The sequence below is a fragment of the Lethenteron reissneri genome, chromosome 25 (genome assembly GCF_015708825.2).
Source record: "Lethenteron reissneri isolate LAM-NWPU_2019-01 chromosome 25, ASM1570882v1, whole genome shotgun sequence".
NCBI lineage: Eukaryota > Metazoa > Chordata > Hyperoartia > Petromyzontiformes > Petromyzontidae > Lethenteron > Lethenteron reissneri.
The window spans coordinates 547,090-573,918 of record NC_083803.1 but is presented as its reverse complement, the minus strand read 5'-3'; the positions used below and the strand labels follow the sequence as shown (position 1 = coordinate 573,918).

General features: G+C 46.2%; 1 protein-coding gene across 8 annotated transcripts in view; it reads right to left on the bottom strand.

Annotated features, from left to right (window-relative positions):
• Positions 1 to 278: 278 nt before the first annotated feature.
• The window catches only part of LOC133346961 (spastin-like), a 31,405-nt gene continuing 4,854 nt past the window's right edge, over positions 279 to 26,829 (bottom strand). The window contains exons 2-18 of one of the 8 annotated variants that reach the window (XR_009755674.1): positions 24,313 to 24,396; positions 20,028 to 20,111; positions 18,755 to 19,125; positions 16,868 to 17,010; positions 14,726 to 14,819; positions 14,201 to 14,275; positions 14,014 to 14,085; positions 13,152 to 13,227; positions 12,635 to 12,726; positions 11,882 to 11,961; positions 11,486 to 11,528; positions 9,965 to 10,044; positions 8,232 to 8,302; positions 7,648 to 7,688; positions 3,155 to 6,537; positions 2,887 to 2,941; positions 279 to 1,462 (exon numbers count right to left, since the gene is read on the bottom strand). Coding sequence is in view for 2 of the 8 variants with exons in the window: in XM_061558807.1 (XP_061414791.1) it covers positions 6,409 to 6,537; positions 7,648 to 7,688; positions 8,232 to 8,302; positions 9,965 to 10,044; positions 11,486 to 11,528; positions 11,882 to 11,961; positions 12,635 to 12,726; positions 13,152 to 13,227; positions 14,014 to 14,085; positions 14,201 to 14,275; positions 14,726 to 14,819; positions 16,868 to 17,010; positions 18,755 to 19,125; positions 20,028 to 20,111; positions 24,313 to 24,396 (1,535 nt within the window). In the remaining 6 variants the exon portion in view is untranslated. Of the gene's footprint in view, positions 6,538 to 7,647; positions 7,689 to 8,231; positions 8,303 to 9,964; positions 10,045 to 11,485; positions 11,529 to 11,881; positions 11,962 to 12,634; positions 12,727 to 13,151; positions 13,228 to 14,013; positions 14,086 to 14,200; positions 14,276 to 14,725; positions 14,820 to 16,867; positions 17,011 to 18,754; positions 19,126 to 20,027; positions 20,112 to 24,312; positions 24,397 to 26,829 lie in introns of all 8 variants that reach the window. The other 7 variants (XR_009755676.1, XR_009755673.1, XR_009755671.1 and 4 more) reach the window with 7 other exon arrangements.

Below are 26,829 nucleotides of genomic sequence, written 5' to 3'. Positions count from 1 at the left end.
AATGGGTCTCTTTTTGAAGAGGGACATACTCAAGTGTATTTGACTATGGTTATGTCGCTTTTGTTTTTTTTTCTTTTTAGAAACTGCTGCAATGATAAGTACAGTTGACAATGTTCCTTCAGAGAATTGGTGGACAATCCACCAAGCTTTTTCGATTTAAAGCTTTCGTGACTGCAGGGATTCATCTTCTTGGTTCTTTCGGTAAAGTCACGTAGAAGGGAAGTAATAAAATAATAAAAATAAAACATAATATTTTTATTATTTTATTACTTCCCTTCTACGTGACTTTACCGAAAGAACCAAGAAGATGAATCCACCAAGCGCCGCATCTCGATAGACTCCGTCATCCACCACAAATCACGACCAACAATTACCTGGATTTAACCCTATAATAATATACCATTAACATAAGGAACGAGCGCCGCCTATTCGTAGTCATATTTTTTACGTGAAGTCGTATTTGGGGATTTTTATTTATCAGCTACAATTTGTGTTATCCCCACCTGCGAGTAGCACGGTTGGCTACGTACGGTGCGAAAGAAGTTCAACACACACACACTGAGAATTGTTGTTATATCAGTGTTCTCATTTGTCCCCGAGATCCACAAAGAATATGTTGCTATCAACTAGTGGATTGCGATCCACGTATTGGCCACTGCTGCGTTAGACCGACATGGTTATGAAATGCACGGCTTTCAGAATTGTATGCACGTTTGGCTGATCGTACAGCCCCTGAGTTGCACAATGATATTGTGAATATTCATGCATTGTGGATACAGTAGCTTCGGGCCCCTCTGCCCCTAGAATAGCGTTTTAATGATTGCCGTCATATACTGTAAAAGCTTTGTATAAGCAGAGTTCTCATACAAGCAATGTATCGTTATATTACACTGGTGGTGGGGGGGGTGCAGGGGAATGCAAAGATGAACTTCTGATACAAGCACACTTTGTATATAAGCACACATGGCCTTCCAAGGAATGTGCATATACCCAGTGTCTACTGCGTTGTATTGCTTTAACGCAACCACTCCAAATACCGAACCTAAACTTGAGCTAGATTTTTGTTAGAATGTCAGCTGTGAAACACCTACCAATAGTTTTAGGGCAAATGTGGTCAATTTAAGAGCTGTTAATTTTTGTCTTACTAATGCATGCAGCTGGCGATGGCTACTCTGAAAGTCTCATAGTGGGAATGGCCCAGTTGCCATCCAGGTAGGGTTGCCACCTCTCTGGGTTTGACCTGGATAGGTGGCAGTCCAAGAATTGACAGTCCAGGAATTGTCATCTTTGTTCTGGTGGCAGGAATTGATTTTACCGGGATTTGGTACCGATATTGTGCACCGTAGGCTGACTGAGAAATAAGTCCAGGGTTCGGTGGAAAAGGTGGCAATCATACATACAGGCGAGTCTTGTTAAAATCATCAGTGACTCGAAAATATGAGCGACTGCAGTTGGAGTGGTACTGCAAAGAAAGGAGGTGTTACATCAGCAACGTAACTGTAATTGTTTAAGACAAGCGTGCTTACTCCAGGAGTGTGAGCACCATCAGTGGTTCTGTAGAAAGTGATGTCAAAACCAGTATTTCATATGCATATATTGCAGTGTCAAAAATCCCACAGAATGTGCCAGAGCTTGAATAGCTTTGCACATTATAAATATAAAAATACTTCAGCAAACGGCTCCTGATAATTTTCGATTGTAGGTCATGAAGTCCAAAAAACAAGTTTAAAAAGTAAATAAGTGTTTCAAACATACTGAACTGTAAGATCGCCGATAAAGAGTGATACATCTCATTAGAAAAGGCCAAGGCCTCACAGATGATGTACTACTATGGTATGTTCAGCCAAACTCTTAGAAAACCAGTAAACTGTGCAAGTGTGCTAATCACTGGTTACAATTACACATTGTAATGAATTATGCGTGCATATTTATATAAACCTTTAATGTGTACTAAAAGGGCCAAAAGTATATATGCAATACCATAAATATTATAACTGTAAATGGTCCACTTTAAAATAGACATCCCACGCTAGCTCCCTACAAGTTTGCTGCGAGGTGAGCCGGTGGAGAGCATAATGTACACAATATAACATGGTTAATGAAAGTATTTACTGTTTCCATCTCAATAACAAAAGTACACATTACCATGTAATGTGCTTGTCAACCAAATGGAGCGATATCTGTTAGTCTCCTATTTCACAGACACGTTAAACAAGAATACGAACATCGCAAAGGATGGTATCCAGAAATATGGCTGCAGTCAGTGTACCCAAGAGAGTCCCCCTTTTAAGGAGCCGATCGCCATTGGCGATGGTGGGTTGATAGCGAGGCCCCATCCAAAATCAGACTCAAGGAGCACGTGGCTGGACTGACGCAATAGGTCACCCTGTGCCCTTCGTTGTGTCAGGCAGCCACGTGCTCAGCGAGAGTGATAACTTCGCGTTCTCTCATTTGTGGATATTTAATTTTCCAAGTACACAATTTACATTTACGTATTTAAAATCATGTTTATGTATTAAATTACACATTTTTACCCACCACCTTTGGCAATTGCCCTCCTCATCGCACGTCAAGAGCAGCTGTTCCATGAGCTACCAAATGTTCTGCCTGAGGTTGTTTGGTTGTAGGGATGGCTACTCGGACTTCTGTGTGAAGCCATCACGTGATACCAGCATGCGATGCTCAGAGATGTTACAAGTAGAGGTTGTATGCCACTGGAGTTCCTTCATCCAGCAAATCATATCACGAGATATGTCTCAACACAGTAATGCATTGATTTGCTATGCTATGCAAATGTATATCCGAACGGGACATTGTAAGACAGAAGTAGACATTACAGTCTTACAACATCGCGATTGGCGTTATAGTTAAGAGAGATTTACTCACAATGAGAATGTTGCAAGTTGAAATCCTACTTCGCGATGAACTCAAACCATCATCCCTTCAGGGTCAACAAAAAAGTACGTCGTACAGCTTTGAGAGAAGTCAACAGTGGGAATCCAATGTATACAAAAAATTGTCCCAAACTATGACAATGTTAAATTTATACCAAAGGCTCGGAGCCACCAGTGATGAATGCCATCGCACTGTTCATTAAAGCAGGGTGACACTTTGGCCCCAAATCATACAAATGTTTAGACTCTTGTCATTCCACCTCATTGTGATGTCATTGGCCAGCTCAGACCGTCGTCAGCAGGGCGAGCCAGCTACGCGGCACTCCCACGGCAGGCGGCCGGGTCCGGTACGAATGGCGCGTGACGCCCTTTCCACCTTGCGGATTGTAGCCAAAAACTCGACGTGCATTGTTTGAGGAATCGCTCTTCTAGCATATTCCATCATTTGGCTCCATTCCAGAAGTAGTGCGAAACCAATCTGTACATGAATCGGGGGGGGAGGGAGCTTTTTTCTTAACTGAACGCTGTAGAAAAGTTGAGTGAAATTCATACCGTGTCAACCCATATGGTTTAACCGTATTGTTGTTCAGGTCCATACGGTGTACAGCCAATTTAAATAGGGCAACAACAAAAATCTATGTGTTTGTGTTTCTCCCTTGTGATGGGACTTTGTAGGATTAAAGTAGATACATAAGATCTGAATTGGTCTGTAATAAGGTAGGCACTGATAACGGGTTGGCAGGTATGGAATTGTGACACTTTGCAAACAATAAAAAGAGAAACCAGTAGCTGTGTAGAAAATCACAGGGACAGCATGAATTAACGAAGAGCAATATAAGTCAGTGTGGGATAATGTACCCAGTGTGATTATATTGCCATTGATTAGGCACTGGTTATCAGGAAGACTGCCGTGATACGAAGTGATCGTCAATGATGCCAAGCAGCATATCCCGTGCTACATTGCATCGCGCGTGGTCATTTCACAGCCATGTTGATCAAATTAATATATTGATGTGTTTGCTGAGGAACGTTTTAACCACAAGATATGCACATTAGCTTGGGAACGGAAGAAATTATCCATGCCAAAAAATGCACTGCTGGATTGAAAGTGCTGCCCGCTGTTGTCTGTAACTGTATGAAACGTACGTAACCACGTGTTGGGGTGAGCCCTTACGTCGATATTCATGGAATGCAGACTTAAGATTGAGTGCCTCACTGCTGAGTATGTAATCACCCACGATTGCGTTGTCAGTAATGTTCATTTAAAGGATTCAATTGTGTTTGCTCGTGAGACTCAAAAGAACACAGTTTAAAAAACAACATATCAAACCTCGAAAGCAGTTTGATAAGTGCATTTGCCATTTTGGTATATTGAAGAGGCTTCGTGAATGACATTTTAATTGTCTTAAGTTTCTAAGAACATCAGAAAAGTATTTAAAATCAATGTCTCCACCCTCTGTTCACTCACCAAAATGTTTGTCTCTTTATATATAATAATAATACCCATGTTTCTGATTCGCTAGGATCGAACCATGGATGTTCCCATTGTATAGCCATTGAACCTGACCTCTTGAAACTTAGTTACAAGCAAAAAGATTGTTGTGCTTAGGTAACATTAACAAACTGGTACATTTAAAGTTGGAAATTGCAAAAAATGTGTCTGACACTGAAATTACCAGAGCAAAATGCCCTCGTTTAAATATCTGGATATGTCCCACAGATACCATCTGCTAAGAGGACACCAGGCCACAGGTTGCATGAATCCTGAAATTGAGCTGCCTATCTTTTAGATAAGATGTTTTTAAACCTCAGTACATACCGCTACTGCAATGAAAACACAACTTCGCAAAACGAAACGCCAATAAAAATATGGGACTGCATTGTGAGCAGTGTACAAGCACGAGGAATGACATATGGAGTAACCACATTCTTAAATTAACACTGATCTTATTCCACAAAAAATATAGTAAACTAATTGTTTTGGACCAGCCCTTCAGAGCAGGAAAAAGAGTTGCCGGTTTGACTGACAAAGTTGGAAAACGCACCTTGTAGTAAGGAACCTTTAAATACAGTAAAACCTCATGAAGCTGGACTCAGGTAGGCCGCAATTCGGGGTAAGCCAGAGAGGGTACCGAGAAAAATATTGTAAAAATGCAACGTAAAACTTAGACCGGAACACCGTTTGATCGCAGGTTAATTAGCGAACAGTCGGTTAAGGCATGTGTGCTAATCTTACGTGGTCAATTCTACATGCGCTTATTTAGATTGGGAAGTGTAACATGCTATCGCCAGCCATTGCAAAGCAGTAAATACAATGGGTGCGCACGAGCAATTCGAAGGCTAAATACATTATAGAGAATCTTCGGTAGCGCGTGCTCTCGGATGCCTCGATAATTCACGTGCTTTGCTTGGGGTTTCTCTCGCTCTCTCCTTCGCGTTGTTATATTTTTTACTTTACACATATTTACAACAAACAAAAACACCTCTTCAAGCTCATTAAGAATCAACCGCCGTTTCTTGGGATTAATCGCCAGTCTTCCACATCGGCTTCACGTTGATGGTGACTGATTAAACTCTACAAGGAGTGATTCTGTAAGCGTCATTCAACAATAAAAATTACATTGTAAATATCGACTAATCAGTTATTCACTCAATATATGTTAATTAAAAGAGTTGGGTCTTAATTACAAGCAGAGGACTTGAACGTTACAAACTATGTGTTATTTGCAGTGGGCTTGACAACCCCGGTAGCAGGAAAGGCTCTCCTTCAAATTAGTCAGGCTTCAAGAAGTTGTACTGTATCTGGCAAATATTTAAAATGTTGACATTGCCCGGTCTACATTGACAGCATGAGTAGATTTTCATTACACATTTGATTAATATTTTTGTAACTATTTCTATTTGAATTCGAAGCTCTTAAAAATGTTTTTTTTATCTATAGTTTAATTTGTCTGTTGCCAGATGTATAGTCTCAGCTGATAAAAGTCAGAGCATCTGCTTGCTCAATAGAACAATGGCAAAATGTTCATCATACCCTAAAAGTATCAAAAACTACACTACATATCAAACAAAGTTAGTCGTAGCCAGAGTAGATTATTTTTATATTTTCGTTAAGTTATTTTTAACAGCACTTACATGATATTTCCTTCTCCACAACCTGGCAAGCCTGGCTAGGTAAATATTCGTAACGTGAGTGTATAAAGTGGTCCCTACCATGGAATGTTTTACTGTGGTATGAGGTGTGATGTGAGGTCATGCTCAGGCATGGTATCGTCATGTAATGCTCTGTGAGTTGCGTACTGCCTTAGCTTTGCGTTTTCGGGTCGTATCGCGTGTTGTTCTGCAACGATGTCTGACGTTTCGCTCCATGTGCTGGTAGCTTCATCAGACATAGCCAGAGTCGAAGATCACGCGGAATAAAAGGCGGTGAAACCTGAAAATCCGTCAGAGAGCTACACAGCACAAACGCGAACACCTTCGCTCTGTGCATTGCCTCGTGTGGCATCACGAGCAATCAGGCCACAGCGGCCGTGTCTCCGTAATCGCTGTTCCACTTCATGTAGCCTTCCAGAGTGACTATGTTCACACTGCGCTTGATCTTCTTAAGCGAGTCTTCAAAGTCTGATGTTCGGATGTTTCTCACCTAGGCACGCACAATCATTATGAACCGTTGATGTTACACGATAACTTCAACAAAATTCACGAATGATGGGGGAGAAAAAATGTAACCCTTCGTGCCATAATTTGAAATCACTACATTGATAGACACACATTATTATCCGGTTATTAAAACAATATGACAACAGCAGAGCAATGTAGTACTGACAGCGAATTGTACTGTACACATTGATGAATGTACCATTAGTTGTCAGTGTTAAATTGACCTGCTGCAGGACTTGTACCTTTACCTCTCTCATAGTAACAGAGCGCGCATGTCATTGTGTGGCATGAGCATGAAGAATGTGAATAATGCAGGGTTGTTAGGATCTTGGTATTGTCACTTTCAGAGTGGTAGGTCTTGAGGCTGGACACTGAAGCCTTATTATGAGCGACCCTAAAACTAAATTGATGGCAGTGGTTTGGTTGTGGGCCTTATTCACACCCTGTGAAATTTTTGTAAGAGAGTATAGGTCTCAAGCATGAAGGCCATCTACTTGGAGTGGCGCCCAGAAGTCAGTGGCCAAGGGACAAGATCTGGAGGCAAATCATATGTGACATGACGACCTCTCAACCCTTTCCCCTTCCGATGACGTACATGTACTGATGACGAACACAGTGTAGGTCATCAGTTTTTCTTACGATTCCGTCGCGATGATGTACACGTACATCAAAACGAAACCAGAAGAAAAAATAAAATAAAACGACTTTATCGGTACTGAGGCTCCCACAAGGCCACGCGGCAGGGCGTGTGGCACAGTTTGACGCCTGCTATCATAGACTGCGGTCGTGTCGCTACAGTTCTCTGCGGTGAGGACAACAACTTTAAAAACATCGGCGATACTACGCCGCTCTAAATAAAATTAGCACCGAGCTGCTTGCGTGTTCCAAGATTCAGAGGTGAACGGGACCCTCACCCTGCAACTTGCAGACATCTCGGAACTAGGAAAGGGGTCATCGCGAGTAAAGCGCCCTGTAGAGAAAGTAATGTTTCAGCAGTGGGTTTTCCCAGATCGCTGGATAGATCACTACAACAGTGGACTGGGTATAGTTGGCAACGCAGTAGAGTAGGGAGTAGTGCGCATTATGAGCATACCTCATTTGCTGACATGTTTTTCACCTGCTCTGGGTCCAGTTCTGCAGGGGTAGATTTCAAAAACAAACGCGGGCATGCAACAACGGCGAGTATGCGCATCATGCACAGCCATATTCATATGTGTGTGCAGTCATATCCACGTGCACAAGAGACAAAGATCCCCTGTATAGCCAACGTAGACTGTTAGGGCAAGTGCTGTATAATGAGGGCCTGATAGAGCCAGGAAAGCAATGCCCCCGACTGCTTTTGTCTCCCCAATGTTGATGTTTTTGCATCACACCAAGTTACTCATTTAAGGCCAAGTTCACCTCAAGGAGGCCCAGAACTGGTTCAGATATTACTCGTCGTTGATGTTGGCTGTGGCTAGGAATTGAATTCAGGTCACCAATTTCATAGTGCAGTGCAAAAAACCACTGCACCATCACTCTCCACATGCACAAACATACGCACATTGCTTTATAGATTAAAATATATCAGCACATGGTGCTGGCAAACACTAGGTACCACAAAAGAGCCTATTCAGTATTCTCGTGTGCAGTACCATGAACTCTATTTTGGTTACATCATTCAAATGGATTTCTTACCACGAATGGGGCCCAAGGCTGCGTCTTTAGCAAGCGCTGTGAGGTCACTCCCAGAGTATCCTTCTGTGATGCTGCAGACACGAACGTGTGCATTCACAAAGCACACAATACACGCAATACATATACACAGGGAAATGCACATACCACCATCATCATTATTAGCAGCCATCATCTATCAACTGCTGGTGAAAGCCTCCTCATTTCATCTCTACCCCTTACAAAATAATGTATTTTCCAAGATTTATCCTTCTACACTGTAGGGGCAAGTAATGTGAGCGAGCACTTAACACGACTAATTATGACTAAGTAGTCATTTCAGGTGAGGCCCAATACAGATTCAGATACCATGTGTGCTGATGCGCATGGCTGGGAACGCAACTCGGTTTGTTTGTGCCCTGTATGGGCGTGACGGGCTGAGGGTAGGGTTGCAACTCGTCCTGGTTTTCTTGCTATCATACTGGGGAATCTGTAAGTCTTTCCGGGACTTTAAAACGTTATTTTTTGCCATTGGCGTAACAAGCACCGCTCAAGAAAATGCCTTTGCAGATAAAGTCATTCTGCGCTCTCCCAGTATTGTGAGATATTTGCCCTTCCCCGTGAGAATATCCCCGGTATTTTGGGACGTCGGAGGTGGCAACCCTAGCTGGTGAGTCATTTTGAGAGAAAGGGGAGAGAGATATTGCTCTGCTCACTGCTCCCCTCACCGCTCCCCTCACCGCTCCACTCACCGCTCCCCCACCGCTTCCCTCACCGCTCCCCTCACCGCTCCACTCACCGCTCCCCTCACCGCTCCACTCACCGCTCCACTCACCGCTCCCCTCACCGCTCCCCTCACCGCTCCACTCACCGCTCCACTCACCGCTCCCCTCACCGCTCCCCTCACCGCTCCCCTCACCGCTCCACTCACCGCTCCCCTCACCGCTCCCCTCACCGCTCCCCTCACCGCTCCCCTCACCGCTCCCCTCACCGCTCCCTCACCGCTCCCCTCACCGCTCCCCTCACCGCTCCCCTCACCGCTCCCCTCACCGCTCCCCTCACCGCTCCCCTCACCGCTCCCCTCACCGCTCCACTCACCGCTCCACTCACCGCTCCCCTCACCGCTCCCCTCACCGCTCCCCTCACCGCTCCCCTCACCGCTCCCCTCACCGCTCCACTCACCGCTCCACTCACCGCTCCACTCACCGCTCCACTCACCGCTCCCCTCACCGCTCCCCTCACCGCTCCACTCACCGCTCCCCTCACCGCTCCCCTCACCGCTCCACTCACCGCTCCACTCACCGCTCCACTCACCGCTCCCCTCACCGCTCCCTCACCGCTCCACTCCCGCTCCACTCACCGCTCCACTCACCGCTCCCCTCACCGCTCCCCTCACCGCTCCCCTCACCGCTCCACTCACCGCTCCCCTCACCGCTCCCCTCACCGCTCCCCTCACCGCTCCACTCACCGCTCCCCTCACCGCTCCCCTCACCGCTCCCCTCACCGCTCCCCTCACCGCTCCCCTCACCGCTCCCCTCACCGCTCCCCTCACCGCTCCCCTCACCGCTCCCCTCACCGCTCCCCTCACCGCTCCCCTCACCGCCTCTCCTCACCCCTCCCCTCACCGCTCCCCTCACCGCTCCCCTCACCGCTCCCCTCACCGCTCCCCTCACCGCTCCACTCACCGCTCCCCTCACCGCTCCCTTCACCCCTCCCCTCACCGCTCCCCTCACCACTCCCCTCACCGCTCCCCTCACCGAGCCAGGTGTGCCCGGTCCGCGTGGCTGAGCGGGTTGCCGTGCTTCCCCAGCAGGCGCGTGAGCAGCTTGAGGCGCGTCTGTCACAGCGGCACGTGTTAGAGCAGCGATTCTCACTCGGGGGTACGCGGACCCCTGGGGGTACGTGGCAATGTCCCAGGGGCTACGTGAGGTGATTTATTAAATGTGTGAAATTTTATATCATACGTGAGAGTCAATGGTGAAAAATCATGCATGAATCTGCCAATATAAAATAACTACGATAACATTTAAATTCATATGGTAACCTAGTAGAATGACTATAAAATACCTTTCTAAACTCATTGATCGTAAGCAATGCCATTTTCAAGAGTAACCAGCGAGAGCGTCCGTTGAATTCGTTTTTTTATTCACTTGCAGTTACTTAACTAGTTAGGATACCTCACAAAATTGACAATTGGTTAAAATATTGACGTTAATTTTTCATACATTTATTTCTCAAGACCAAGTTCGGGTCAGCCAAGTGGGTACTCAGTTGAAACAAAATTCAACAAGAGGGGTACATACAGTAGCCAAATGGGGTTGAGAACCACCGGGTTAGGCGAGCGGCGTGGCAAATGGGCGCAGCGTCGAGCGCGGGTCGCGTTGCACGAATTGTGAGTGGAGATCGCGAGGCGTCGACACGCGAGGAGGGAACGCGCCGCGATTGCCGCGGGCGGCACGAGAAGGACACTCTCAAGAATCCGTGCGCGGTTTCGCGCGAAGTCTCCTTCTCCACGCGTGGGCTTTGGTTCCCTCCCACACGACTCAAGCGTGACCCTCCTTCAATAAAAAATAATATCTCCAAGACTCGGTGACACTTCCAGGAGTCAATTCAGGTCACCATCCTTTCTGAGGCTGATTAAATTGTTACCGCTGTGAGAACTGAACAACGCTCATCCTGTGGATGGACTGCCCTCTGATGTAGGAATTTGGAATTTCTGCTGCTGGCCCAGATCTGCGAACAGGGACGAGCACCAGGACAATTTTATGTCTCTGATTTCATTCCGATGACATCCCTATCACTATTGTGGCTTGCTCTCAATGTTCTTAATAGACAACTGTAATCACAGATACTCATAGCAGTGAGTTAATTCGTTCTGAAACACGCTATTATAGTACACGAACCAAATACTTTAACGGATAAAGGATCTGCAAAATTCACGTGGCTTATGTACACCACAGTGTACACACACTAACACGTTTAACAGTGCCAAAAACAGGAAAAGATGTTCCATCAGAGCTTTAAACAGGCGACGCCCAGTTACCGTGCATGTGTTCACACGTGGGAGTAGTCAACAAGTTCATACAGCCGACGGAAAAACAGAGCCCAGGATACTGAAGTCCAAAGCTCAGCAAACATCGAAGACAGTGATACATTAAGAGCAAAATGATTGTGGAGGTAGGGGAAAATAGAATATGCATGATGAGTGAAATGAGACATCAAATTGAGACTGTAAGGGAGCCAGAGAAGGACAGAGAGACTGCGATAGCCGTGGGTACCTCCTCCTCGGGCAAGGAGACGTAGATCCTCTTGGAGAAGCGGCTATCCAAGGAAGAGCCATGGGACACAGGACACAGGCAATACCCGTCACGTAACCTCGCTTCCCACAACCCCTTCAAGCACTGGCCAATCTCTCCAGCGCCCTACCAAGCATGTTGCACTTTCACTCCTGGCTTTAGTCCTCAAAGTATCAATTTGCTATTTGAAAATCTCATTTAAAATAGTCACGGATTTTGCTAACGACCAGGCTGAGACCGTTAACTTGATATTCTTGAGAACCCGGAATAATCGCAAATGGCTAAAACCCACATTTTAAACCCACAATCTCAGCAGGCTGCGCTCGACGCATTGACATCGCTCCACTGAGCCACTCCACCACCACGGCCACCACGTACCGGAGCACAGCCTCATCCAGCTCTTGGGGCCGGTTTGTAGCTCCCATGACCAGCACGCGGTCTTCCCCAGAAGACTGCACCTAAAAACAAAAAATAACAACTGTGACAACCACCACATAGGATACATGTTCTTCGCATGATAGTCAAATTGACTGATATATATTATTTTCAGAGCTGGAATTTTACTCGAATTAACCATTTCCCGTTCCAAGACGACTGTAAGTTGCAGGGTGGGTCCCGTTCACCGCTGAATATCGGAATGTGCAAGCGGTTCAGCGTTAATTTTATTTAGAGAGGCATAGCGCCGTTGTTTTCAAAGACGTCGTACTCACCGCAAAGAACTCTAGTGACACGACCGCACTCTACAATAGCTAACGCCAAACTATGCCACACGCCCTCCCGCATAGCCTTGTGAGAGCCTCAGTACCGATAAAGTTATTTCTTTTCTTTCGGTTAAGTGCAGATCCAGAGTCAATATGATGGGGGGGGGGGGGGTTGTGCGTGGTCATTGGTGACTGGGCTGAGACCATCACCTCGCTACACCTGAGAAATCAACAGTGCCAGCTCAGCACTCTGATCTGTGAGCCATGCAGCCACCTCAATGATTATTGTACTGACCCCAGGGAGATGACAAGCTGTGTTGACCCCCAAGTGGGAGTTTGAATTCACGTCCTTCCAATTTGAGTCAACGCTGTGCCACTGGCAGCCAGCCGGATGAGCATGTGGGTGCTGATTTCATGCCGGAAGCCATACCCCATCAAACTCCACAAGGAACTCCGTCTTGAGACGCCGGCTCGCCTCATGCTCGCCCTCCCGCCGCTCACACAGTACACTGTCCACCTCATCTGCGTGGTTGCACGCACATGCCAATAGAAATACACATATATAAGCATACACGTACGAACGCAAGCCATTGCCAAATAAAATCTCAGGAAATCTAGAGGGTTGGACTGGGCCACGGGACAACTGGGCATATACAATCATGGCAACGCACAATGACGAATAACGAATCGTAACGAACGCATGTCATTCGCATCCCGGGTTTCGACTTTGCGACAAAAGGAAGGAAACGTTGATGGGATATGGTGGCATCGATGGCATTCGCCGTGATGATTTCTTGCTCAGGCACCGAGCCAGTTGAACAAAATGAAAGAGGGATCATTCTACGTGGTGAGTGAGTGGTGAGGATGCAGAATGGGGTGGAAACTGTGCAGTATAACGTGGCATGTGATGTGTGCTGCAGTATTGTCATGGATCAGGGGTGCGGGACCTATGAATATGATCGAAGGCTGCAGCTCCCTCGCCACAGAAAACAAGGCTCGCACCAGCTTCTCGCCCTCTCCCACCTGGACACGCATGAGGAGACAACGAGAATATGGCCCTGCACTGAAAGAGTGATATTTGTACAGCAGGACATTGGAGAGCTCAAGGAGGAGGATAAGATACGATGGTCAATCATTCTTTGCCACTCACAATGTGTGGGCTTGCCTCACCATTACTGTATCTATCTCTGAATCGATGATCAATTCCAGGTTAAAAATCACGCGAAATGATTCATCACTAATTCCAAAAGCTGCCGGTGTCGGAGCCCTCTCCTATATTAACATTAGCTGCCCCGCCCATCTCTAAACCTTTATCAACAGCTTGCCCTCAGAGGCTAACCTCCCTGTTCCTGATGACGACCGCTTGTGTTGCGATCGAAACGTCGTGATATTTTTATTCACTTTTTTTATTATTTTATTGTTATTTTTTCTATCAATGTGACTTTACCGAAAAAACCATAGAAGATCTAAAAGCTCACTTCCCAGTGTGCATATTTAATGAAAATGTAATATACAAGAAAAACGTAATGTGTTGGACTACACAATATATTCATTCAAGAGTATAACATAAAGTAAACATCATATCATGCTAAAAAGTTACACTTTTTTTAGAAGGCACCAGGGTTCATCCTACTGAGAAAATGGTCCTGACCATAGAAATGTGGAATGTGCATGGCCCAGAAAAGCTTAAATGGTCAGCAACAAACCAACAGTGCCATCAAAGATGTCCACAGGTGAGAGTTAACACATTTGTAGAATTGAGCAAAGTTGCCAGGTGCTTGGGAAGTCGTTTTTTTAGCGGTGACTCACATATTTGGAGGTGAGACTGGCCGCGCTTATATTGAAGAAGGTGGCGCTCGACTCGCTGGCCACAGCTTTTGCCTGAGGAAAAAACAGTGCACCCCAAGAGTGAGTTCCGCAAGAATAGAGCTCTGACGTGATGTCCTGAAGAAAGAAGCACAACACCTGAGAGCGGTGTGGATGCGACACGGCTCACCAGCATCGTCTTGCCGTTTCCTGGCGGGCCAAAGAGCAGGAGGCCTTTGGCCGGTGCGCGGAGCCCTGTGAAGAGCTGAAACACGCGCACGAGGGTGCGTGCACAACATCCAAAGACAGCGCACGCTGCATATGCGTACATTCACAATTACACCTACGCAATACGCTAAACGTCCAACGTGTTGTGCGTGCATGCACTCACCATGCACATTAACACACAAGTTTATATTCATGAATGCCTACACGTACTATTGTACAAAGATCCCCCGTGTAATCTACACGGGCTGTTGGGGCCAGTGCTGTTAGCAAGCACCTATGAAGGTCGGCACGGTGTGTGAGAGAGTGGTGTGGTCATAGCCGCATGTGAATTTGGCCCAATGAGTTCTTCCGGATTGGGAGCATCAGTGATTGTAAGTTCATTGCACTGCAAGGGCGCTTGCATATATACACTGCAACACGGTGTTGTCATGGTCAGCGCGTTGTCTTCGTATATATGAGCAGCAAGCGACGGACGAGGTGAGCGCACCTCTGGCCGTAGCGAGGGCAGGATGACGATCTCTTGCAGAGCCTGCTTGGCCAGCTCCTGCCCCGCGATGTCGTCCCACTGCACCGAGAGGACACTGCAGCACAGAGACACCCAGCGCTGATGATGCACACGGCACGAGACACGCAGCACTGATGTTGCACACGGCACGAGACACGCAGCACTGATGTTGCACACGGCACGAGACACGCAGCACTGATGTTGCACACGGCACGAGACACGCAGCACTGATGTTGCACACGGCACGAGACACGCAGCACTGATGTTGCACACGGCACGAGACACGCAGCACTGATGCTGCACACGGCACGAAACACGCAGCACTGATGCTGCACACGGCACGAGACACGCAGCACTGATGCTGCACACGGCACGAGACACGCAGCACTGATGCTGCACACGGCACGAGACACGCAGCACTGATGATGCACACGGCACGAGACACGCAGCACTGATGTTGCACACGGCACGAGACACGCAGCACTGATGTTGCACACGGCACGAGACACGCAGCACTGATGTTGCACACGGCACGAGACACGCAGCACTGATGTTGCACACGGCACGAGACACGCAGCACTGATGATGCACACGGCACGAGACACGCAGCACTGATGTTGCACACGGCACGAGACACGCAGCACTGATGTTGCACACGGCACGAGACACGCAGCACTGATGTTGCACACGGCACGAGACACGCAGCACTGATGTTGCACACGGCACGAGACACGCAGCACTGATGTTGCACACGGCACGAGACACGCAGCACTGATGATGCACACGGCACGAGACACGCAGCACTGATGTTGCACACGGCACGAGACACGCAGCACTGATGTTGCACACGGCACGAGACACGCAGCACTGATGTTGCACACGGCACGAGACACGCAGCACTGATGCTGCACACGGCACGAGACACGCAGCACTGATGTTGCACACGGCACGAGACACGCAGCACTGATGTTGCACACGGCACGAGACACGCAGTACTGATGATGCACACGGCACGAGACACGCAGCACTGATGATGCACACGGCACGAGACACGCAGCGCTGATGATGCACATGGCACGAGACACGCAGCGCTCGACGAGAGCCGGCCACCTCTGATGTGTACAGGATGCCCTCGTTGTTCACCAACTTGTTATCTGTGAATCGCATCTGGAGCTCTACACGACTAATGCATCGAGAGATGGAGAGAAAGAAAAGTGACGAGATAAAGGGATGAGAGAGAATGCGATGCGAGATAAAGTGATGAGAAAGAAAGTGATGAGAGAAAGTTATGAGATATTTTTTATGTATTTAAAAGTGTATGTATATATTTAGGGCAATATTATTATCAGCAAAATTTGCTATTCACGAGCATCTCCGGAACGCATCCCTCACGAATAAGGAGCAGTTACTGTATATCTATACACATATATATATAAGCAGCTTAGACATATTACTGGCATAAGAATGTTTCACATTACTGGAAGAGTGGAGAGTTACATCCAAATACATCATGGGACCTCCTTTGCCAGTACCAAAATATGAGAATAGGGTTTCCCCTTTTTTATGGCAACAAAACAGGTGTTAAGATGTTAAAACACCAAACTGAAACCTTTTACAAGGAATCATGTCTGCACTAACCACAATGCTTGTGGTCAGAATGCAAACAAAAACATACTCTGATAATATATGCATTGTGTTTGAAACTGATTGGTCCACACCAGAGACAGCTTTCTTTCTAACCTAGCCTCAAACGGTGTTAGACCAGAGGACGCCAACACCGTTTGAGACGAGGCTCGAAAGAAAGCTGTCTCTGGTGTGGACCAATCAGTTTCAAACACAATGCAGATATTATCAGAGTATGTTTTTTGTTTGCATTCTGACCACAAGTATTGTGGTTAATGCAGACATCATTCCTTGTAAAAAAATTCAGTTTGGTGTTTTAACATCTTAACACCTGTTTTGTTGCCAGAAAAAAGGGTAAAACCTATTAACATCAAAAACATTATTTTGAATGGCGTATTGTTTCACAACTGCTACAAACTGGGACTTTTAAAGTCCTGGGAAGATTCGACACACACAGGACTCGACGCAGAGCGCCGATGCATGGCTCGTTATTTCGCAGACCTGTCCACGATCTCATTGAGGATGAGGCTGGCCAGTTTGCTGTCCACGTTGCGCAGGTTCTTGAGTTCCATTTTGCGCGAGGGGGAAGAGAGTGGCGTGCTGCCCCGGCTGCTGGGCCGAGACGAACCCTTCACCCCAGCAGCCTGCACGTGCACAAAGACCCCCCGTGTCACCTCAACAAACTGCAGGGGCAAGTGCTATTAGTGAGCAGCACCTATGAAGGCCAGCAGAGCACACGAGGGGGTGGGTGGCCAGCACCACGCCTGGTCGCCTTTGTCTCCCTCGTGGCGATAATTGCACAAACCACCAGGTACTCATTTTGAGCTGAGTCGACCTAGAGGAGGCCCAGGACCGGTTCAGATAATCGTCACTGGTGTTGGCCGTGAGCGGGAATCCAACTCGGGTCGCCGGGTTCATGGCGAAGCGCTCTAACCGCCGCCACTCTCCACGTGCAAAGTCGGGCACAGCAGTGATGAGGGGGTCCAGACTTCTGGTTGCCAAACCAATACATCATGAGGTCGCACTCATTACAATCAAAGCGCTTACCACAAACACGGTGGTGCACGCACACAGCAAGACCCACAAACAGTGGTGGCCGATCAGTGGGTACCACAAACGAACCGCAATAGCTCGCTGATCTCGTCAGGGAGCATAAACCATCACGCGAACTCAGATCCATCCTTGCAGCGGCATTTGGCTGGCCATCGAACAAAGACGGTCACTGCATCGCGCGCTTTTTGGATGCGCTTCTGCGGTCGCCCGGAATGCTCTTCCTTTCGATATTCGCAAGCCCCTTGAGCTATGCACTTTTAAATAATCGATATTGAAAACTAATTTCTTTAGAACTGCTTTTTGTGTTGCGTTTGTTGTCCTTCCTCCGCAACTGCCATTAGCATGGTTGGCTACGCACGGCACCACGTCCCCTACACTGGGCAGTGGAAACCGACTCAAGTGCATGCTGGAGGAAGGTCTGCCTGTCTGCTCTAGGATTCTTTAGCATAACCGCTTCACAGCAGGTGGTAGGAGTTGGCCCAACAGCAGCAACAGTTTTCTTTGTCTTGGTGTGTGTCTCGCTCGGTGTGTCTCTGCATGTGTGTCTGCCTATGCTGTTTCCGTGTCTGTGTTTTATCCGTCATTCTTACCTGATGATGGCTGCTTGTGTTGCAACCGAAACGTCGTATTCTATTATTATTTGATTTTATTTTTACGTGACTTTACCGAAAGAACCAAGGAGCAACAGCAGCAGTCTTTCACAATCTCTCACACACACACACACGCACGTTTACCAGGGGCTACCACACAGTCGTTCACTTACACTTATGAGCAGTCGCCGATTAAAAATATGATATAATTACGTAGTTTATCATCTTTATCGTGAGCAGCTCTGTAATTTGTATTTGTTCACTCTTGGGGTCCGGTCACAAAAGCTCCCTAATGATGCTATGCCACTGCCCACAACGACGAGGCATGTGGAGATGGATACTTAATTACATGCCCAGGGCTGCTTACAGACACCCGTGTATAGAGTTCTATGCGAACACACGTAGATACCCATCTGCAGCACTGGAGTAGCGTGTCACACGTAAGATGGTGCTGTGGAGCAACATCACCAAGAGTGGATAGTGATAGAAACCGTAATATTCATTTTCAACAATAAGTCAGATTTCTGTTATTAAGCATATGCGGGTTGATTATTTTTTATTTATATGATTTTTTTTTTTTTATATATAAAAAAGGGGAACTAATTGTGTCAGCCGCTTGCATTAATGCGATGAGAGCAGCAGCCAATGTCTATGTTGTAGATCATTCTACGAAAGCTGCAGCTGCATGCATTCAGTACATTAATTTACGGTGGTGGCCAGGTGGTTCAGAGTTCAGAGCTCTTACCTTGGTGGTGGCTGAAAGGGCTGGCTGGCTCAGTTGGCGGTACAGCCCAGATGCGGGGCTGGGTGGCGAGCCCTGCCTGGGCAGTGGATTCACTGTCGCCGCTGCTGCTGCTGCTGCCGCCGCTGCTGCCGATGAGGTAGCCCCGGAGGGAAGGGAGAGTGGGAAAGAGGACCCAACAGGCCGCGGTAGGCCGGTCAGGTTGAGACCCCCTCCGGCGCTCCTGTGGCGCTGGTGGTTGCTGCCGGTAGGCTGGACGCAGTGGTGATGATGCGCGTGGGTCCGAGGACTGCTAGAATTCCCGGGGCCCCAGCGTGGCAGGGACTGGCTCTTGTGGGTGAGCGGATCCCTGCGTCTGGGCAGGCTTCCCACCTCTACGCAGCACCATACGGAGAGAGCACGCACGCACGCACAGTAAGGTGTGTATCATGCTAAGTCGTGCAGTGGTTAATGCGCCTGGTGGCCTGAGTTGTATTCCTGGCCATGGCTAACAGAGAGAGAGAGTGCTAACAGAGAGAGAAAGAGCACTGACAGAGCACATGGATTACCCGAGATGTCAAAGGGCAACACAGGTTCACCAAATTCCAGCTTCATTAGTGCACTGTGATCCAGTGAGAATGTTGTGTTTTACTTTTATCAATTCTATTTATTCCGGTAGCTTACTGGCTTACCTCCAATTCTGGTTTCCTTCAGTCCAGCTTCAAGAGGTGTTACTTTATACAGTGCAGGTCCCTATTATCTCAGCCTCTGACACTGTATGTATAGGTTTTTTTAAATCACATTTATGAAAGATTTTTTTCATGAATAGGCATCAGGGAATACCTATGCTGAAGGTTTCAGGGAAAATATTCTTCTAGTGTTTTTCACTCTGCGTGTTGAATGAATATGCATTAAGGTGAATGTCAAAGTTTACTAAGGCACCGCCTCTGCTTACTCATAACGTTTACCTATAAAAGGCTAATTTCATGTGTAGCTTACTAAATTATAACAGAAATTGTGGTCTCGATGTTATGTCAATTACAATTAAATTCCTCGTCGCAGTTATTCGTTTCTGCCATTTTATCCCGTTCTCTACACAACTACATCATTGACAACATAAAGCCCCTTTTTTATTCTGATTTGCATTTTAAATAATTCCGTCCATTTTCCCCTCAGGTCTTCGATGTAGGAAACAATGTGCCCCATCTGGCTTCAAAATGCTCACATTGGTTACGGTGCAGTAGCTGGCACACGATGGTGCGCCAGTGAGGTGGTGGTGGTGGAATGCGGTGCTCACCGAGAAGTTCCAGGCGGTCTTTTGCCATCACCAGGTTCGTTTTCATTTTCGCCTGCAAACGCCGCGCTCTGTCTATCTGCTCTCCTGCGCTCGCACACGGTGATCGCAATATTTACACATCTTCATACGTGCACACGAAGACAACAACAAAAATGACAAAGATCCTCCGTGTAGCCTTTCACGGATTTTTGGGACAAGTGCTGTTAGCGAACGCATATGAAGGCCGGCATGGCTCACGAGGGGGTGGGTGGCCAACACCACAACCAGGGCCAGATTAAGATTTTGTAGGCCCCTGGGCTACAGGTACTGTGAGGCCCCCAGTAAAATTTTCAAAAGGAAAACAAAGTTAAAGAAAAATCTAACTTATTTTTACAAGGCTAACAACAAATAAAATTCAGCATTCACAAGTGAAATAACTTTTCACTTCATCTCTGGAGGCCCCCTCCAGCTGGCGGAGGCCCCTGGGCTGCAGCCCCAAAGTCCCCACGCCTTAATCCGGCCCTGACCACGCCCGGCCGTCTTTGTCTCACTAGTGATGTTTCCACAACGCTTCAGGTGTTCATCACCATGAGTCAATGTTAACTAGGGTATGTTTCATTAAAGTGTGCCCCACACTAAATACTATAAACTAAATACTATAATAAGGCTGATGTGACACTTGTGTCACACCCAACAGCAAGGGGATTTTACCCCAAAGGAAATAAATACCAATAACCTTATCTGTGATGAGACAGCTGAGATTTGGGGATATATTCTGTGAAGCATCACAGACTAGCTGATCCCCACATGGATTGCGCGCCCCATGAAAAGCTTTCTCATTGATAACGGGCGCTTAGCCACAGGTATACTCCAAGGCCTCTGCTGCTGTGTTGTCTTATCAGATTGCACTGAACAATGCGCGGTGCAACATGAAAAGGTCACGGTGCAGAAAAATATGCGGTAAAACCTGAAAACACATCGGAGAGCAATATAACACTTTGTTTAGACCACATATGGTGGCGTGACACAACGTGTGTATGTTCCGCATCTATTTGTAATATGCACCCTTTTAACATGAGGTCGTGTCGGCGCCAAAGACAACATTAAAAAAACACTCGCTGTTATAGGAGAATTCTGAGTAATATAATAAATACATCTCTGAATCAACATGCCCTAACTCTGTTTGTTGTACTATGCTATGCTCCATATTGTATCCACACAATACAACATCGGCTATTAGATTAATGGCCTTCTAGAAGCCCTTGTTCAAGCGAACAAATGTACGAGTTTCCACCTGAGGTGTCGCATCAGCGGAGTCAGTTTTAGGGGATGGATAACGGTAAACATAAGCCTCGAAGAACAACAGGCTGAATATTAAATTTGTACTTGGAGATGTGGAAGATAAAGTTGATTTAGTTATTATCTGTGGGTAGAGCGGATGTACTTTTCTCATTAAAACGTGGCACGGCAGCATGGGATGTTGAAGCAGCTGCCACCTCGCCTGGGGGCAAACAGGGCAGCCGCAACACACGGGGTCTTGCCTGGAAATTCTCATTGGCTGCGGAAATGAATTATGTATTACCCATTAAAGTAATTCATTTGCTCATAATTAACTCGGCATGGCAACACCTGGGGCCGGGAGAGGCTGTGCATATGGTTTCAAACTCGCAGCCCCAAAGACTCGACAGGGCAAGAGCGCCCCCCCCACCCTTGCCAAACGTGCAGCCCAGAGGGGAAAGCTGCCGGCATTAAAGACAAATCAGGAATTGAATCTAAAGTGGTTGCGTAGATTTGAAGCGAGGATCTCAGTGGCGGTCGCCCAGTGCTATGACCTCTGACCTACCAGGTCAGCTCCGTCCGGGCAGAACCACTGTGACTGGTTAAGAGCTCATTGAGAGTGGAAGTCTCAATGAGCTCTTAACCAGTCACAGTGGTTACAGACGCAAACAAAAGCAAAAAACATCAAATCGCAAAGGCAAAAATGTCAAATTCCGTGAATAGACACTTAAATTGCGTGTGATGCAGATCAAAACATTTAAACGTCAAAAGCAACAACGCGTAAATAATGGAAGCAAAATAAATAATAAATGAGCTAGAAAGCTATGGAAAACGTTAACATCCAGATTGTTCAAATTACGGAAAATAATTACTACTGGGGTAGGCAGGCGCTGTGAACATCTTGAAACAAATCATCTAAAAGTAACGGACACTAACAAATTCATGCAAATTACTGATTGTCGTACAATTCTGTAAAAATTATTAATTGAGCTGCAGCCTTCCCAGCTGAGACAGCCACAAAAAACCCCGTGGCGACCCCCCAGGGCAGATTTATGTCTTCAGAGACCCAAGGCAAGCGGACTGAAGCCAAAGGCTTGGGAGCCACTACCGCCCTGGCCACGGCAGCGCACACAGCCCTCCCCCACATCACTCCCAAGGGGTTCCACAGACCTGAGATTACGTCACCCTGCGCTGCACATTCATTACCGTACACTGTACATCAGTGCATGTTAATATGTGTCCTCAAATAATTGGTCATAAGACAGCGGAATACGGTATTTCAAGATCCACGAATATAGTTCTGTGTTATTTCTACAACAGCAAGGATTCTGGAGACCTGCAATTTCATCATCCTCGGCATCATCTTAGAATATGTATTTACTGCAGAGAATCAAATGGTAGAGGGTGGCGTTTTTAGTGAACAGCGATCGTTCCTTTAGCAGAGATGGAGTGACAAAATCAACTCGCGTGGAGTCCCTACTGTAGGTGGATTATTGCTTTGCAAAATCGTGAGAGGTGATGACATCTTTGGGGAGGCCTTCTTCCCAGAATGGATAAATGAATGCTGAGTGTACTGTGCTGCGGCGGAACTGTCCTCGCCTCGTATGAAACATCAGCTTTGTGGAAGGCTCAGAGCCAGCATCAAAGGGCCCTGCGGTGCCCTTTGTTGAGCAATGTGCACGTGGCACACCGATTCTAGCACGAGCGAGCGGCCACGCGGAGTTTTGTCCGTGTCTTATAAATCAATCCGCTAGCATCTCTAAGTGACAAAGGTAATGCTTCTTATCAGAGAATGCAAGTTAAAATGTTACCTGTCTTATGAATATGGTCGCAGGAAGCCAGGTAAATAGAAAGATCATAAGTACAATACAATGACATTTTTTTCTGAGTCACGGTTGATGGGCAAGAACATAACTATGCCACTTTCTGTCTAGAATGTAGTACAGTCTATCTAAATGTTATTGTGCAGCATCTTCAGATGCTATGACATTTAAACAATACAAATATATGTTTTGTCATATGAATACATTAAAAATGCAGAGTAGAAGGAATACATATGCGTGACAAGAGGTGCCAAGTTGAACCACGCTCTCTTCTGGAATGGGACTCGATTGTTGTATACAAATTATCACCTTCAGGGATTTTAATTACCTCTGGATGAGTTGATATTGTTGTGGCTATTCACAGGGAAAAGTGGTATCCTGAGACAAGATCATCATTGTGAAATGTTTTTTCGTTGGTAATTCCTTATCTTTGCCTTCCTTTGGTCAAACACACACCCTTAGTTTTAGCCAGCTATGCTTATATTAAACTATACATGGATACTGCTCGATTACAAAATATGCAATACCTGAAGGTTATATGAAATTAAGACGCAACATATTTTATTCACAATATATTCTGCGTCCCTTTTAGGAGCTGAAAACCATGGCTTACAAAATCCACTGCGAGCGCTTTGCTTTGCACAAAAAGGTGACAGATTCAATCATATCAACCATATAAGAATATATTTTACTCTTTCTGGCGATGAAACAGGTGTTAAAACAACAAACATAAATCTTTTGCAAGGAATCATGTCTGCATTAACCACATATACTTGTAGTGAACATGCAAACAAAAACATGCTCTGGTAATGTATGCATTGTCTTTGAAACTGATTGGTCCACACCAGAGACCGCCTTGTTCATGGCCTAATTGAAAACTGTGTTTAACATCTTAACACCTGTCTTATTGTCAGAAAGGGTAAAAACTATTGTTATATTTTGATACTGGCCTGAAAGGTCCCACATTATCAACCAGTCAATATTTAAAAATACTACCAAAGTGTTCACTTTGAGAAAGTGCACGTGGCCAGTTTGAAATACCTACGTCCTCAAAGTTCTCAGACCAAGGACACCACAGGCCACACCCCCGAGACCACGGTCGAGGTCAAGAGCAGAGCAGGTGTCTTTAAAGCAGCCTCGGGGCCTAGAACTGGTCTTGAGTACCCTTCCTGGCTAAAGCCCAACCTTTACATTGCTCAACGTACCTTCCCCCTCGATGGAGATGCGGATTCCCTGCTCCAGCTGGGAGATGCCTCTCCTATACCACTCCACTGCCTCCTCCTTACGGCCTGGCCCAATTACAACAAGGTAAGGGAGGTCAGCATGGCATGGCAAAAACGGAGCATGGAGATAATGGGCAGAGAAGAGGGAATTGGCAAGAAAATTACATTTTGACATAGAAAATGCATAAAGAATGGGAAGTTATGGAGAAAAGTGGAACATTGAGATAATGTGGCAAGGCAGGAGACAGGAATGGAATGTTAGTAAAAGTTAGCTCACAGGAGGAGTGTAAAGAATAGATTGATAGGCGGAGACGAGATAACAAAAACGTGCATGTAAAAACGCGTAGACAGATTATCAGGAAGAGAAATTGAACATGCAAGATTGCACTATAATGCCAGTGCTGGAGAAATCCTGCATTCATATCCATGCAGTCATCTGGGATTAAAACAAGTTCTCTTGGATAACGGCTGATACAATCCCAGGCAAGGCATCAAAGGCTACGGGAAAATGCTTAATTTGGAATACTCCATGACTGAAGACAATTCGTCTAATAAGAATATGCAATAGCATCACAGTATAATGTTCTTCACAGGATTTGTATCCAAATGTAATGAACCTTGCATTACACTGATTAGGAAACCATTCACAGGCTGACGCACAAGAGGGTCACGATAATGAGTCTCAGCCCTGCAGGGTTTCCTGAGAAATAGAATGCAGCATTAAAACTGTATAAAACAGACATGTAAAATAGACCGTCACACTGCAATTCTGTGCCCTTAGGGGCCGTGAAACAAATGGATGATAGTGGAGTTTCAGCATATGAATGTGGGCAATCATGAGATCTGTATTTTCGAGATGTCCAGGAGGGAATCCAGGCAGCAGCTCACCACACTAACACTCCCCAGCACACGTTCACAACAGCAGGTGATTAGCACATTGTGCTATGACAATGACAACCGGAGTTGGATTCCTGGTCATGGCTAGCATGAGCGGCGAGTGATATCCGAACTGACTCTAGGCTGACACCTGTCCCTTCACCAACTGCCACTGACAGGAATGGTGAAGTATATTCAGAAAAACTCCATGACTGAACGGTGTCACGTGACCTCCATCCAGCAGTGGATTGACAAAGGGCTGTCAATTTTATGTACAGATATACATCACCTTTTATTCAGTTTAAATGAGGTTCTGCTGTCAAGACACTGGCATAGCCGATTGAGAGTAATGATGCAGTGGAGTGTCCAGCATGTGAACCATTGTGGGGTGTTATTCTGCCATCACGTGCTCGAGATACACTCCAACATGGTGTCACAGTGTGAGGTCATCTGGTAGTCCATTTTACCTAAGTGGTCGTTGTCAGAGTCAATTTCAGTTTTACACGTGTTCATGTCTACTCGCTACTGTATGCTTAAGATGCAATACAGTCTAATATATTGTTAATAACAAGCCTACACTGCTTACATCCATTTCCACACCTCCGATTAGCAGGGTTGGCTACACATGGTGCGAAATAAGTTCAACATACATGCATTCAGTCACCTGTGATTAACCAAAGTTGAGATTAAATCACCTGAGATGAAATCAAGATATCATCTGTCGTAGGTCAACAACTTCAGTGCATTCATCACGTAAAATGTAAATTTTCACTTAATTTATCTAAGATTAATTATCGCAACTTTAATAACACAATGGTGGCATAACCAACTTCAGTAAAAAAAACTACGTAAAATGACGCGCTATATGGTGGTTGATTGGGTGTAGTTCTTTGGGTCATCATCATCCTCAGGGACGTGCTGTGGTGGAGCAGACGTGGAATCCAGAGCGGTTGCTTTGCAATGTGACCTAATCTTGACATCTGGATTATGATATGAATGTAAACATAACTGTAAGCTTCTTGAGACAAAAAGGATGAGTTTTGCTTAAAATGCAACACTCGAAATCCACTGATCTACACACCAAGATGTGGGGAATTTGTTAAATGTCAGTTCGCTCATGTGGATTATTGTCTTTACCTGCCCAAACAGATGTAACCCCCCAACTAAACGTGTATCGGTGCAATTGAGCAATCAGACATCGAGGGCTACTCTGCTCATGTAGCTCAGTACACAATTTCAGACACTCAGCACCTACTCTTTCTCATGACACTGCTCGCACAATCTTGATTGATATCTCTGCAAATACGTTATAATCGGTATCTATTTACGACACACAATGCAAGTGCATTCTGAGAGTGTCCAGAACACATGAAATGAAAAACAATTAACAGGGCTCGGGGTTTAAGTGCCTAGTTCAATTTCGCTGAATCAACTCATTCCTAGAGGGCTGTTTCATCTTAAGGAAACACTGCCACAGCAACGCGCACAGTATGCAGGTTACGTAATGGGCTACACGGGAACACATATGGGAACACCCATCATCGTTCATCATCAAAATGCACACCCACCATATTTTATAGCGAGTCTCAACCTACGCACCACTCCCACCTCACTTCAATAACT